The sequence below is a fragment of the Cherax quadricarinatus genome, chromosome 56 (genome assembly GCF_038502225.1).
Source record: "Cherax quadricarinatus isolate ZL_2023a chromosome 56, ASM3850222v1, whole genome shotgun sequence".
Taxonomy (NCBI): Eukaryota; Metazoa; Arthropoda; class Malacostraca; order Decapoda; family Parastacidae; genus Cherax; species Cherax quadricarinatus.
Window position 1 is genome coordinate 16,892,646 of NC_091347.1, and position 16,017 is coordinate 16,908,662.

Sequence of the window (16,017 nt, forward strand, 5' to 3'; positions counted from 1 at the left end):
CAAGTCGATATTTTAATCAGCTCCTCATTCACAATGGTGTTGAGGGTGGCAAGATTAGGGTGAGAGATGACATAAGTCGTGTCATCAGCAAAGAGAATGGGTTTCAGGTGTTGGGATACGTTTGGAAGGTCATTGATGTATATGAGGAAGAGCAGGGGACCAAGGACACTTACCTGCGGAACTCCAGTATCAAGTGGCCGTGTTGCTGATGCTGTGTCTTTAATGGTGACGTACTGATACCTATTAGTAACGTAAGATTTGAAATAAGCAAGCGTATGGCCTCTTATACCGTAGTGATCAAGTTTGTGGAGTAGGATGTCGTGGTCTACTGTGTCAAAAGCTTTTCTTAGGTCAATAAAAATTCCTAGTGGCTTCAGGTTCGATCACCGGACGAATTAAGCCATTAATATTCTGCAGGTGTGTCCATATACTGGCTACAGCTGGTTCAGATTTATCCTAGGCAAGTCGGGGGTGCCTTAAATAGAAGCAGATATTAATTCTTAGTAATGTTAATGAGGAAAATTTGTGTGTTTTGAAAGGACGAAGCGAATTAAAAAAAAATATCCTGCCCGAAATGCCTAGCCATGCTAGGTGTTCTAGTGGTACACTCTGTAATCATTATTTAACTACATGTAAACCACACAATAACCAAATTCTGTAAACTCAGCATTGTAATCCTTATAGAGAATAAACTTTGAATTTGTACATTAACCTGTCCATCTGTATATAAAATATTTTTTATTTACCTGCAAGTTGGAAATAAAAGGCTATAAAGATAATATTTGAGAATAGCAATCTTTATTGCCATAACTTCTCTTTATCAGTTTGTAAAACTAAAAATATACATAACTGATATATCGTAACGTCAACCAAAACATCAATATGGAACGCATCAATGAGTTTGATTCCTAGTATAAACAACGACCATGAACATTATTACTCAAAAATACACTTAGAAAAATAGACGAAGTTTAAATACCGAATTTAGACAAACAATACTTGACATAATAAGGTTTGATTTATTGTAAATAATAGTGAATAAATAATACATAGTGTCAGTGAAGGTTAAAATAGAGCCACTAATAATGTGGCAAACCATTCCTAGAACTTATATACAGTACTAGTGCTTAATTCTAGTTACTCCATATAATTTTAGGCAACTACAAATCATTGATAAGTAATTTATATTAGAGCCAATGATGCGCATTTTATAATCTAGAAATATAGAATTACTGATGTCACTTACTTGAACTTTTGGGGGAGAGTAGATGGTCCTAGCGAATTTTACACATATGGTTCTATAAGACAGCTGTAATTCATCTTAAAATTGCGTGATTGTATCTCTATAAACTAATTTTATCTAAATAAACTGTAGTTGCATCTAAATAAACTGTAATTCTATCTATATAAACTGTAAACTGTAACACACGGAGGGCCCGGGTTCGATTCCCGGCGGGTGGAAACATTCGACACGTTTCCTTACACCTGTTGTCCTGTTCACCTAGCAGCAAATAGGTACCTGGGTGTTAGTCGACTGGTGTGGGTCGCATCCTGGGGGACAAGATTAAGGACCCCAATGGAAATAAGTTAGACAGTCCTCGATGACGCACTGACTTTCTTGGGTTATCCTGGGTGGCTAACCCTCCGGGGTTAAAAATCCCAACGAAATCTTATCTTATCTTATCTAACTGTATCTTAATAAACTGCAATTGTTTAAATTGTAAGTACATAAACTGCAGTTGTATCTATATAATCTATATAAATCGTAATTGTATCTAAATAAATTAATTGCATCTAAATAAACCGTAACTGTATCTAAATAAACTGTTATTGTATCTAAATAAACTGCAATTGTATCTAAATTGAAATTGTGTCTAAATGAACTGTAATTGTATCTAAATAAACTGTAGTTGCATCTAAATAAACTAATTGTATCTAAATAAATTAATTGTATCTTAATAAGTTGTAATTGTATCTACATAGCTGTATAGTCCTTGTTGCTTAGCGCTTCTTTTTTTATTATAATAATAATAATGTATCTACATAACTAACTGTATCTAAATAAACAAACATACTGAGTTAACGTTGTTCATCCTGGGAGGAAAACATCAGCAGCACCTGTCATCAGCTGACGTCTACAACAACACAGTTTTTTTATGGTCAGTAATTAAGTCCTTATTTTGGCCTCTCATACATAATTTTAAACTTTCACGATGGTTTTGTATTGTAAATTGCGGAGACATGAGCCTTGGACAGCCCAGTAAAGTCTAACAATGTGACGTAATATCTTTTTTGGTGAGTACATGTGCATGTGTGGCAGGTGTTAGTACGTGTGTGTGTACGTGTAACAGGTGTTGTTAGCAGGTGTTGTGCTCCCTCACGCTCACTCTAGAACACCACGTTGGCATTATATGTGGCACGAGTGCTGGCTTTTATTAGTTATAACTGCTATCATTGTTGAAGTCAAGTCAAATTTTATTTCACAAAAAATTCCCGTGGTGTTCATTCATTTCTGCAATCACATATTATCATATATTTCTTAGCGAGCCCTTTGTAACAGGGATTATAATTATTCTCATATTTTATCTCTACTTTTTCCCTTAGAAAATTCTGAATATAGGAGTTTTCTGACACTGTTTTTCGTGCGAGAATTGGTTATATTTTAGATTTGAGAAATGGGAGTAATGCCAAAATTGAAGGCAATGTCAGTCCTTTCAGATGCCTCACATTCTTCAAAGATGAACCTGGGAGCCACGATACGCATAAATAAATTTGGTGTGGGCATCATCATGGCCACTGTGGTCATGGTGATCATGATGTACAGGTATGGACATTCATCGAGCCTGACCAGGAAATCATCGATGGTGAGCCTGAAGAACCTGCTCTCAGCTGCCATAGACTCTGCTCAGCGAGGTGGTAAAATAGTAAGTGAATTTTCTTTTCACTTGTGTGATTCCATCATCACTATGACCCATAGTGGTTTAGCACTTCTTTCTTTATATAATAATAATAATAATAAAAAATGCTTTATCACTTTAGGTTTAAAGCTTTTTGTGAAATTATAGACATATTCTAGGTTGTCATCATAAAATTTAAATTTTTTGCATGTATGATTACTTCTATATAATATTATAATTTTTTAATTCTTCAAAGCTTGCCTGATTTACTTCTGATGTCTGGCTTTGTCTCTGTAGATGCCTTCCTTTCTCATTTCATTGTCAAATGTTCCAAACTTCAGAACACTTGAGACTTTACCTAATCATTTCTTCTCTTCTCATTTCATATATTTTCTCTTTTCCTTTTTTCTGCCTCTGTGTGTTCTGTTCTTCATTTTCCCTGTGTTTTTGGTCCCACCCTCAGGGACTATTAACTCTCCTGCAATGCTCCATTTTTTTTTCTTTTGATTTTCTCCTCTTCTGCTTCTGCTGCTACCACTATTCTACTACTCTGCCACTACTACTATACTACTATTGACTTGCTTCACTTCCCTTTCTGTTTCTTGTGCCACTTACACTACTTCCCTCTTTTTACTACACTACTATTCCCACTACCAGCATTACCTCTACCACAACCTCTCCACTTCTTTCTTGCTTTCTTTGTCCTATCCCTGCCCTCCTCTCCTATATATACACTGGCTTCCTCTCCTTTGTGTGTTAATAATGGGACTAGTCAGTGGTCCAATTCGGACCAAAACGTTGTAAGATTCCTTTTCCTATGTACGGGTTACTTGTGTATTTAATCGCGTCTGTTTGTTTCTAATCTAAAAGATCTACCTACCTACCTACCTGGAGGGTATTCTGGGAGGTTTTGTTTTTATTAAGGATTTTAAGCATAATCAGAGTTTGATTGGCATTCAGGAAAGAAGACAAAAAGACTTGCATTTTCTTGCTTGATATTCCTATCCTGTTGTTGGTTATGTATACATGTATTAAATTATATAAATACCCTTTAGAATAATGTATGAAGTAAAATGAAATTAAATAAAATATTTATTTTCCAAGAAGATACATTTGTATGACTAGGATTGTCTTGCATTCATGTTAGGGTACTACAAGGAAAAGCCCTGATGTCATGTCTGAGAGCAGTGTGTGGCATAAATATTATGTGGAAAATTTGGAGCATCGAAATTAGAAGACAGTGTGGGGTTACCAAAGGTATAATTTAAAGACTGAAAAGGATGGTGGGATAGGATAACAAAGACAGTAAATAAATCAAGGGTAGGAGAGTTAGTTGTCCCAGGAATGGCTGGAAGGAGAGACAAAAGGTTTTCAGTGTTAGGGGCTCGAGCTTCCAGCATACTTGTGGAAATGTGTTAGATCATACAAAAATAGATTGAGAGCCTTAAACCTTTACTCTCTTGAGAGACAAAATGATGAATAATATCATTGAATTTTATAAGTGGAAGACTGGCATAAACAAAGGCGATATAAATAGAGTACCGAGGATATCAAATCAAATAATAACTAGAAATAATGGATTTTACCCTTTCATGGTCCAGAGGCCAAATTTCGAAGTGCACACCAGGGTCCAAGAATTTTCAAAAAAAAATTTTGTTATTTTTTTTATGAAAGGTAGAGAATCTTTTTCTGAAGATAATAAAAAAAAAGTACGAAATTTGATGGAAAATTGACAAAATTATGCTCTTGCAAATGTTGATGTGTCGGCGATATTTACGCATCGGCGATTTTGCCGACTTTGACTCCCATTTTATGCCAGTTACATTGTTCCAGTCAACCAAATTCTTAGCTGTTTCACTAGTATTACTCCTATTCTATCGATTGAGCACAAGAAATTGCCAAGGCAACTGTTTCAACCACAAAATAAAGTGATCAGAAATTGGTAATTTGGCCAATTTAATGCAAAGTTCTAAATATTCTAATTTCAAAATAGGGTCCAGAATAAACAATGCAGGCATTCCTGGAACTAAACTAACATTTCCTCTGTTCATTAGTTACGTTTTCAGGCTTTACAAATGAATTCCATTTTGATTTTTTATTCACATAATGAATTTTTATTCAAACCAAAAAATAGAAGATTTACTGTTGTGTAATACTGTAATAATTGTATAAATAATATCACCACATTTGTGAACGTATATTAGACCCACCAGCTGGCGTGTATTAGACGTGTGGGATCATTTGTTTATTCTTGAACATTGGCAAAAATTGAACATTTCTGCTATTTTGAGCTCGGTTTCAACCCATTTCCATTACTAAAACCAGTCAAAATCATTCCATTTCTGTAATATATCTTCCATTCTATCAAACGAGACAAAGAAATCGCAAATACAACTATATGAAACATACAAAAAAACACTGCAAAGTCACTGTTTTAATCGAAAATTATGGTTTGTTGTTTTCTCTCATTATGCACTGTGTGCTGCAGGATTTGTTTTATGTGGTGCACACATACCACATAGATGTATTCTATCATATCTAAGCCCAAATTTACCGCTCACAGCTTATCAGAGTGAGCTGAGCTCATGGCGTAGATCTATGGTTTGGACCCTCAGCATATAGCCGTAGATCTACAGCATGGACCCTGAAAGGGTTAAATTAGATAAATTTAAATATAGACAGGAAGTAGGAAAGTACTGGTTTTCAAACAGAGTGATTAATGAGTGGAACAATCTTCCAAGTAGCCATGAAAACTAAAACCTGGGGTAGCTTTAAAATGAGGTTAGACAGTATATGAATGGGAAGGGTTTGGTTTGATTAGTACCTAAAATATTGATGCCACTTTCAGGGTGGATTTGGGAAAAGGTTAGACAGTTAGGTGCATAGGAATGGCTGGTTCTGAGAAGGACCTGCCTAGTATGGGCCAGTAAGCCTGCTGTGGCATTCCTAGATTCTTATGTTCTTAAGTATGTTTTAATGCTTGATCTATTGTTAGTATGAGCAAGGTATCTTTTATGAAGGGGTTTGGGAAAATCTGTTAGCAGGACTTGAGCCCTTGATGTGGAAAGGGCAGTGCCTGCACTGACTAGGATGGGTGGAGATGTTGCAGTTGGAGGGTCATCTAAATTGTGTTGTCAGCACACTTTTAACAAGCTAGAGATTGGATTAAGTGATGAATGTATTTCATTACACAAATAACCTGCACATAGGAGAGAAACCTACAACTTTGTAAATGGTACAAGTTTGACCAAAATATTGTCATAAGCATCTCTCTCCTTTGTGCACATTATTTGTATATTGTTCCAGTCACAGTATTGTGCCTTTTTGTTCTTAATGTATTTCATTTTATGGGTCACCCAACCTTGGTGGGAGATGGCCAGTGAGGTAGAAAAAAGTAGTATGTCACCACTGTTGGTTAATATTTCTACTGTTATTTCATATACTATTTTTTTTTTTTTTTTTTTTTTTTTTAATTAAAGTATTATTGGCTGATCAGGGGGCATCTTTTTTTAACCCTTAAACTGTCCAAACGTAGAGCTATGTTCACTCGCATAGTGCTCCGAACGTAGCTCTACTTTTTTTTTTTACACGAAAGCATGTAAAATCAAACATAGATCTACATTCGGAGCTTTACACGAGTGAACATAGATCTACGTTTGGACAGTTTAAGGGTTAATTTTCCTACTTTCGTTCATATTTACTTTTGATATATTCCTAATAATCTTGTTATATTTTTATTCATGATAAAATCCTTTTGAAGCAATATATGCAGCTATCTTATCCATGACTATATAGTCTATTGATTCTTCCACCTGCAACTGCTCCATATTTTTATACCACCTGATGGTACTACTATTGTTTTATTTACTTCTTATTAGGTTTATGGGAAAGCACTAAACCTGTAGAGATCTCTCATCTGTGACTTATTTGGTTTGTACTTCTGCTTTGCCCCATGTTGCATTTTGACCATAATGATTTGAATTCAGAAGCATTTTTTCCTGATATCTCAGCATCCATTACATTCCTGTACTGTGTCTGCTGTACTGTAATACTATCGGTAATTTCTGCTCACTTCCTCTTATCTTTCCTTTTCCATATGTAACTCTGTAAAATCTAAAACTTTTGTTCCAAGAATATCTTATTACTGTGTTTTATTGCAGGTATATGATATTCGTGAAACAGCTGACTTACACGTGAAAAGCAAGGGCAAAACCAAGGAGGGAGCAAATGATCCAGTTACTGATGGTGACATCAAATCCCACTTGACCATGTTCTACTCCCTAAAAAAGATTTTTCCAGAAGTGGAGGTATGGAGTAGCTTAAAATAATTTGTTCCATTGCCCTGAATTTTAGGTATCAATTTCTAGATGGAGGTCTAATATCAGACAACCAACCAGTCATTTAAGGTTTATTCCCATCGTAGCCATGCAGAATAAGGAGCTTTCTATAAGTAGTTTATACATGTCCATAACCCTAATTGTATAAAATATTGTACTCCACTTTATAGAAATTGTTTGGAGGCAATGGCCCACTGTTTGAGAAACATTGGCTTGATATATAATACATGTATATGAGAAAAAAGATTAGCATTGTGCACACTAATTGTAGAACCTAACTCTTACCATGTATGATGTTAGTTAATATTTGAATATTTATATAACAATAATTATTATACACCTAGGTAGTAGGTTGGTAAACAGCAACCGCCCAGGGAGGTTAGTTAGAAATCTGCCGGTATTTCCGGCCCGGGTCTTCTCCAGATGGTGACCCGGTGGTGGCCCCCGGGGCGGGGGTGTCGTTCGTCTTCTTCATTCTTCTATCTTCTCTCTTGGGCCCTCCGGTTGGAGGGTAACTTCTTCTATCTTGCATTGACTCCCCCAGTGGGGAGTGTCTTCTCTCTTGGGATCTTCAATGTCACAGTTGGGCAGAGGCAGAAAACAGGGTCCCATTGGAGCCACATCCCAGCTTTAGCAGACAGCAAAGTGCTGGGGAAACTTGTCTTGATGGTAGTGCTAGAGGGGGTACCCTCTGCACCAATATGATTCAGCCTGTTCCTCAGTGCTTCGTGGTCGATTCCAGCGTTGCTGAGGATTGTGTAGATATGGTTGGCAAAGTGTTCCAAGTTGGGTGACACAATGTCGTTGATGTCTTGCTCACATTCTGGAGTTCGCATTGGGTTCTTCTTCTGGTTGGTTGTGCAGTGTCCATCACTCTTGCCCTTGGCTTCTTGTTGCCGTGGGGGATTGGTGGTGGCCTGGGGAGCTGCAGCTCTTGGTTCTTGAGTTTTGGCAGTCTTGACCTTGGCTCTTTGTTGTGGTGGAGCAGTAGTAGCGGTATGGGGAGATGCAGCCCTTGGTTCTTGAGTTTTAGCTTTCTTGGCTGGCGGTTGAAGTGTCCGAGGCAAGGCCTCGGCTTGGATAGTTGCGGTGGAGGCAGGTGGTGGTGGACTCTCATTGGTGGGATTTGCCGACGTATCAGTGGTCTCAGATTGGTCCATCTCTGTCAAGTGGAGGTTGTGTCAGTGGTGGAACAGCAGTTATGCTGGCAATATTTGCAGTGGTTTGTAGGATCTCACTGGAAGATGGTGATGCAGGGAATGTGAGTTCAGGCATGTGGTTTAGTTTGAATACTTCGTTGATGGTGGTGTTGAAGGAGCCAGGCTCAGCTGCATTATGTACATGAGCATACATGATGCAACATAGAATCTTGGTGGGATCGGCAGCAGGTGCTGTGAGGAACGTAGTAGGAGCAGCTTGCGTGGCTTGTAGTATCTTGGTAGTGTCTGCTTGAATCTTGGCAATAGCAGAATATGTGGGTGCTTGTGGTGTGGACTTCTTTTGTTGCTGTTGTTTCTTGAGTATGTCCCTTCTGATAGGGCACCTGGTGGCAAGAGTATGGTGGTCATCCTTGCAGTTCAAGTATTGCGGTGGGGATGCAGTACTACCGTCCTGTCAAGTGAATGTAAAACGAAAGCCTGTAATTGTTTTACGTGATGGTAGGATTGCTGGTGTCCATTTTTCTGTCTCATAAACATGCAAGGTTTCAGGTACGTCTTGCTACTTCTACTTACACTTAGGTCACACTACACATACACGTACAAGCATATATGTACACACCCCTCTGGGTTTTCTTCTGTTTTCTTACTAGTTCTTGTTCTTGTTTATTTTCTCTTACCTCCATGGGGAAGTGGAACAGAATTCTTCCTCCGTAAGCCATGCGTGTTGTAGGAGGCGACTAAAATGCCGGGAGCAAGGGGCTAGTAACCTCTTCTCCTGTACATATTACTAAATGTAAAAGGAGAAACTTTCGTTTTTCCTTTTGGGCCACCCCGCCTCTGTGGGATACGGCCGGTGTGTTGAAAGAAAGAATTATTATGCAGTCTTATTTAGTAATATTGTATGTAATTTTTAAATTTGCTTAATTCATTGCCTGTTTCTCACAAAAGCAGAGTGACTCGAAGAAAACATGCTCATTATGACTTGCTCTGTAGTGTCCCGTGACAAAGGTCACGACATTGTGGTCCATTGTGACCATTGCGGCCCATCAAATCTCAACTTTCCCATTCCACTCTCCAAATGTCAGCACCGTATATAGTACATACTTCCCAACTTCCAAAATTGAAGTTTGGCCTTATAGAAATGTTTAAACACAGATTTTAACCAGGTTAATGAATGATTTTGTGAAAAATTTCTTGCTTTGCAAAGTGCAGTTTGATTATTAAGTAGCTTAACTGTAACACTTTATTCAAGGGTAGCAAAGCCTTCATGTCTGCATAATGATCTAACCACAAACCAGCTTGAAGTTAATGTCCTACATCCCCTTTGAACTGTTGATAAGTTCCTGTGTTACTCAAATTAGCCGTTTTGCCAGAATTGTGCAGACATTGCAATTCAAATAACCCTCTGGTCTGTAAAATCCCCACCCCTCCATTGGAATGCAAGCACTATACTTTCCACATCCAGGATTCAAGTTTGGCTAAGCATTTTTTCTGAATCCTTCTGAATGGTACTTTGCTCACACTCAAACAGCATGCTAAGCCATTAAAACCACTTACCTCCGTTCATTTTGATCAAATACCCCAGATAAGCTTGCTGGATACTCATCCCTTAGCTCTCAAAGCCTTTACATTAAATTAATTATTTAGAACATTACTAGATGATGTAGCGGTGAAAGTGCTTTATAAATATCACCACCACCACTACTACTACTCTCGCTCTTGCTGCTGCTGCTGCCACTGCTACCAGCTGATGCACTTTTTGCATGAGTTTTATAGTCTTGTGTAATATTTTATTGTACTGTACTCTCATTGCAAGCAGAAAAGATGATCTTTTGTAATATTCTGTATTTTCTTATCTACTTGCTAAGGAAAGTGGCTTATGCAGTCCCTGTTTTACAGCAGTTTGCTTTACAGCACTTTGTTTACAGCGTATTGCTAATACAATGGTTTTCAATTACTCATACCCATTCTTCATATATTCAGGCTTCCTGCAATAAATATATTCACCACTCACTATAAGCTAAGTACGAAAATATTTTAAGGCAAGTAATGTGCATACTGTATATGCATTTTTTAGGCCTAGCTCTATTGCTCACTTAATATATGATAGTGTAAACATGTTATCAGGCTTTTGTATGTATTTTTAAAAGTGAAAAAAGGCTATATGTATTTCATTTTACAGTGATTTTCGTTTTATAGTAGTAACCTGGAACCTAACCTGCTATATAACCAGGGCCCTCCCGTATGCTGTTCTTTGTTCTTCTATTTTACCTTTATTATTGCCTTCCTTGGTTTTGATAAGAAACTGGAGAAATTTTTGTCTTTCTAGATTATATCTGAGGAGCTTGATTCCAGCAATTTGGAATCCTCGTCTGTGCCACCAGCTGCACAATACAACTATGAAGTGAATAGTGTTATCACTGATGACATCATCGTACCTGTTAAAGATGTTAAAGTGTGGATTGATCCTCTTGATGCTACTCAAGAATATACAGGTGAGAGAGATCATGATTTCTAGCTTCATTATAGTCTATATTTTGACAAAATTAAAATGGAAATTCTGTACATTATATTCATTTGTTGAATTAATGACTATTCTGGCCCAGTAGTGATGTAAGAAAAAGTGAAGCGACATGAAGTTTGTTGGGAATAATTTCAGTTGTTTTTTCACGTGGCATATGCGACCATGCATACAAGAGGACCTCGACTCGCACACAAGTTGTTTCTGTGTTTCATTTGAAATGTGAGTAGTTTTAGAGAAAGCAATAGTGCAAACAATGGTTATGTTTCACTTGTTCATAATACATATTGGCAATTCTTCTTCCAACAAATTGGCCATATCCCACCAAAGCAGGGTGGCCCAAAAGGAAAACAAAAGTTTCTCATTTTAACTTTAGTAATATATACAGGAGAAGGGGTTACTAGCCCCTTGCTCCTATATAGTCGGTTATAAATATTAATTAGTACCTACTGCATTTGTATGTGCAGGTGTTTGTACCATGGTGTTTGTAAGTTTGGCACCTTATGTACTATTTTGTAAAGTCTGGGTATTAAATTCATGTTTTGGTTTTTCCAGAAATTTCAGTTTCACTTAATCCTGTGTTACAGAATTGTGGAAATGTTGAAACTGTTTTTTGCATTAGGATTATACTATACACTTTTGCAGTATTAGCCGAGTTTGAATGGGTAGTTAATGTTCTATGAGTTTTTTTTTTTTTTAACAAGTTGGCTGTCTCCCACCGAGGCAGGGTGACCCAAAAATAAAGAAAATCCCCAAAAAGAAAATACTTTCATCATCATTCAACACTTTCACCTCACTCACACATAATCACTGTTTTTGCATAGGTGCTCAGAATACAACAGTTTAGAAGCATATATGTATAAAGATACACAACATATCCCTCCAAACTGCCAATATCCCAAACCCCTCCTTTAAAGTGCAGGCATTGTACTTCCCATTTCCAGGACTCGAGTCTGGCTATATAAAAATAACCAGTTTCCCTGAATCCCTTCACTAAATATTACCCTGCTCACACTCCAACAGCTCGTCAGGTCCCAAATACCATTTGTCTCCATTCACTCCTATCTGACATGCTCACGCACGCTTGCTGGAAGTACAGTGGACCCCCGGTTAATGATATTTTTTCACTCCAGAAGTATGTTCAGGTGCCAGTACTGACCGAATTTGTTCCCATAAGAAATATTGTGAAGTAGATTAGTCCATTTCAGACCCCCAAACATACACGTACAAACGCACTTACATAAATACACTTACATAATTGGTCGCATTCGGAGGTAATTGTTATGCGGGGGTCCACTGTATATACAGTGGAACCTCGGAAATCGAACGTATCGCATATTGAACATTTCGAAAATAGGACCATTTTTTCGGACAAATTGTGTTCCTATTATCGAACGCGCCCCTATTTTTGGACTGCCAGGTACGGGACCTGTCTGCCACCCGGTGTGTCTGGGTCCACGCGCAGGCGCCATGAGCAGTCTAGCTTTGTTTATGCTTGAGTGAACACTAACCTGCGCTCTCATTCACTCATTTTACGATTATTTCGTTGTGTTTAGTGCTTGTGGGACTGTGAAATAAGCTGCCATGGGCCCAAAGAAACTTGCTAGTGGTACCCCTGTGGTAAAGAAAGTGAGAAACACCATAGATGTGAAGAAGGAAATAATACAGAAGTATGAGAGTGGTGTGAGACTTGTTGAGCTTGCCAGGATGTATGGGAAAAACAAGTCGACCATCGGTTCTATTACCTGGAGTTTACCTGGAGAGAGTTTCGGGGGTCAACGCCCCCGCGGCCCGGTCTGTGACCAGGCCTCCTGGTGGATCAGCGCCTGATCAACCAGGCTGTTGCTGCTGGCTGCACGCAAACCAACGTACGAGCCACAGCCCGGCTGATCAGGAACTGACTTTAGGTGCTTGTCCAGTGCCAGCTTGAAGACTGCCAGGGGTCTGTTGGTAATCCCCCTTATGTGTGCTGGGAGGCAGTTGAACAGTCTCGGGCCCCTGACACTTATTGTATGGTCTCTTAACGTGCTAGTGACACCCCTGCTTTTCATTGGGGGGATGGTGCATCGTCTGCCAAGTCTTTTGCTTTCGCAGTGAGTGATTTTCCTGTGCAAGTTCGGTACTAGTCCCTCTAGGATTTTCCAGGTGTATATAATCATGTATCTCTCCCTCCTGCGTTCCGGGGAATACAGGTTTAGAAACCTCAAGCGCTCCCAGTAATTGAGGTGTTTTATCTCCGTTATGCGCGCCGTGAAAGTTCTCTGTACATTTTCTAGGTCGGCAATTTCACCTGCCTTGAAAGGTGCTGTTAGAGTGCAGCAATATTCCAGCCTAGATAGAACAAGTGACCTGAAGAGTGTCATCATGGGCTTGGCCTCCCTAGTTTTGAAGGTTCTCATTATCCATCCTGTCATTTTTCTAGCAGATGCGATTGATACAATGTTATGGTCCTTGAAGGTGAGATCCTCCGACATAATCACTCCCAGGTCTTTGACGTTGGTGTTTCGCTCTATTTTGTGGCCAGAATTTGTTTTGTACTCTGATGAAGATTTAATTTCCTCATGTTTACCATATCTGAGTAATTGAAATTTCTCATCGTTGAACTTCATATTGTTTTCTGCAGCCCACTGAAAGATTTGGTTGATGTCCGCCTGGAGCCTTGCAGTGTCTGCAATGGAAGACACTGTCATGCAGATTCGGGTGTCATCTGCAAAGGAAGACACGGTGCTGTGGCTGACATCCTTGTCTATGTCGGATATGAGGATGAGGAACAAGAAAGAACAAATCAAGGAAGCTGATGTTGTGAAAGGTGTTAATATAGGGAGTGGATGAGGTGCCTTCTTCAAAGATTAAGGAGATTTGTGCCAAGTGGAATGATGTCCAAATGTTTGTGCAGAAGTACCACCCTGAGCAAGCTCAAACAAGCCATCTTTGCAACAAGTTCAGTGACAGAACCATGTCCCATTTTAGGGAAATGTTAAAGAGGCGCCAGAAACAGGATTGTGGACAGTTATTTTGTGAGACAGGGGTCCAGTGACTCTCAAGCTGGTCCTAGTGGCATTAAAAGACAGAGAAGGGAAGTAACCCCAGAGAGGGCTTTACCTGAAGTCCTCATGGAGGGGGATTCTCCTTCCAAACACTAACCCCAACTCCCTCTCTCCTCCTCCCTATCTTCCCTTATCTTCAATAAGGTAAGTAAAAATGTTATTTTATATGTATTACTATACATAATTAAAAACTATAGTATTTGTTGTGTGTAAAACTGTAATTAATCTCTATAAAATGTTTTTTTCGTGTGATTATTTTTGGGTTTCTGGAACGGATTAATTGTATTTCCATTATTTCTTATGGGAAATATTGCTTCGAATTTCAGACTTTTTGAATTTAGAACTAGCTCCTGGAACGGATTAAGTTCGATTTTTGAGGTTCCACTGTATAAGTATATAATATAATAATGATATCTTTATTTCTACAAGTACATGTACAAGGTATACAGGCCTAGCTGACATCAATGACATACTACTGTATAGAAAGTTGATTGTTATGCAGACCAATTTGGGCAGATTAGGTCAGTTTTGTCCCAGGATGTGACCCACACCAGTCGAATAACACCCAGGTACCCATTTTACTGATGGGGAACATAGGCAACCAGTGTAAGGAAACACTCCCAATATTTCTATCCTTGCTGGGAATCGAACCCAGACACTCGCTGTGTATGGTGTATCATTGAGTCCTGCACCATACATGTATTTATATTAACAGCATCTTAGTCAGCTGGATCCCTCCTCGTGTACAATATCTCTTTATTTTATCTATTAATGTGCCTTACTTAAGGAAACAATTGGGTTATACATGTATTTGTTTAATATTTGTGGTGTGCAGGCACCTTAAATAATTTGCAGCTAAATACATTTTTGCATTAATTCGTTAGATGAAAATGAGGCAGCATCCATCTCTCCTGCCAATCAGACGACTGGAAGGAGACTAGGATTGCTCGTAGTATTTTGCTTGTTTCATGACAGATAGTGACCTTTCCTCCTACCCAGAGTATTTTTTTTTTTTAACGGTATCAAAGAAAATTATTTATTTTTATGTATATTAACTCCCGTGGTGTGGGGGTACATTCTATAATTATTTTCATCTAAACATTATACTGGCAGGAATGAAAAAAAATGTGTGAGTGCTGATTTTTCTTTCTGACCCATGTCATTTTTTATTTTACAATACAATAGAAAACATTCTATTTACTGACTCAAAATCATGATTACACAGTCACAAACAAATCATAGAAGGGATGGGGATCAAACCTGTGACAAGGAAGCTGCCAGTGTTTAACACACTGGCCTGTGAGTTTTAGGACTTGTTTGCCATGGGTTTAAATCCCACTTGTTTTGTGATTTGATTAATCCAGTACAACTGTGTGGTGTAGGCACAGTTTCCAGTTACTTTTTGCAAAATTCAGTATTGCACGTGTTTATTTGGTAGGTTAATATTATGCCTGAGTGCCAGTGATTGATGGAAGTGGCAGGTTACTTTCATTCATAAACGAATCTACTCCTACCTCATCTCCCAAAACATTCTCAACCCCTGCCAATTTGGATTCAGGCCTAATAAAAATACTAATGATGCTATTATACACATGCTAGAACATATATACACTGCAATAGAAAAAAAAGAAGTCCCACTGGGGATCTTTATTGACTGACGTAAAGCTTTTGATACAGTTGACCATGACTTGCTCCACGTAAAATTGTCACACTATGGTATTAGAGGGCACTCCCTCAACTACCTCAAGTCACCTCAGCAACAGAAGCCAATATGTGTACGCAAATGGGGCAAGCTCTTCCGCTCAACCAATTACAGTTGGTGTCCCACAGGGAAGTGTCCTTGGCCCTCTTCTCTTTCTCCTATACATAAATGACCTACCAAATGCTTCGCAATTACTCAAACTCACACTTTTTGCAGATGACACTACATACGTCTTCTCTCACCCAAGCTCAGTCACGCAAGCCAATACTGTAAACACCGAATTACAGAAAATATCTACCTGGATGAGGACTAACAAACTTACACTAAACATTGACAAAACCTACTTCATTCAG

General features: G+C 38.5%; 1 protein-coding gene across 5 annotated transcripts in view; it reads left to right on the plus strand.

Moving 5' to 3' along the window:
• The first annotated feature begins 2,038 nt into the window (after nucleotides 1-2,038).
• The window catches only part of LOC128700692 (inositol monophosphatase 3), a 75,417-nt gene continuing 61,438 nt past the window's right edge, over nucleotides 2,039-16,017 (plus strand). For 2 of the 5 annotated variants that reach the window (XR_011393562.1, XM_053794001.2), the window contains exons 1-3: nucleotides 2,324-2,924; nucleotides 7,058-7,204; nucleotides 10,724-10,889. Coding sequence is in view for 4 of the 5 variants with exons in the window: in XM_053794001.2 (XP_053649976.1) it covers nucleotides 2,676-2,924; nucleotides 7,058-7,204; nucleotides 10,724-10,889 (562 nt within the window). In the remaining variant the exon portion in view is untranslated. Of the gene's footprint in view, nucleotides 2,296-2,323; nucleotides 2,925-7,057; nucleotides 7,205-10,723; nucleotides 10,890-16,017 lie in introns of those variants that run through there. The other 3 variants (XM_053794003.2, XM_053794002.2, XM_053794004.2) reach the window with 3 other exon arrangements.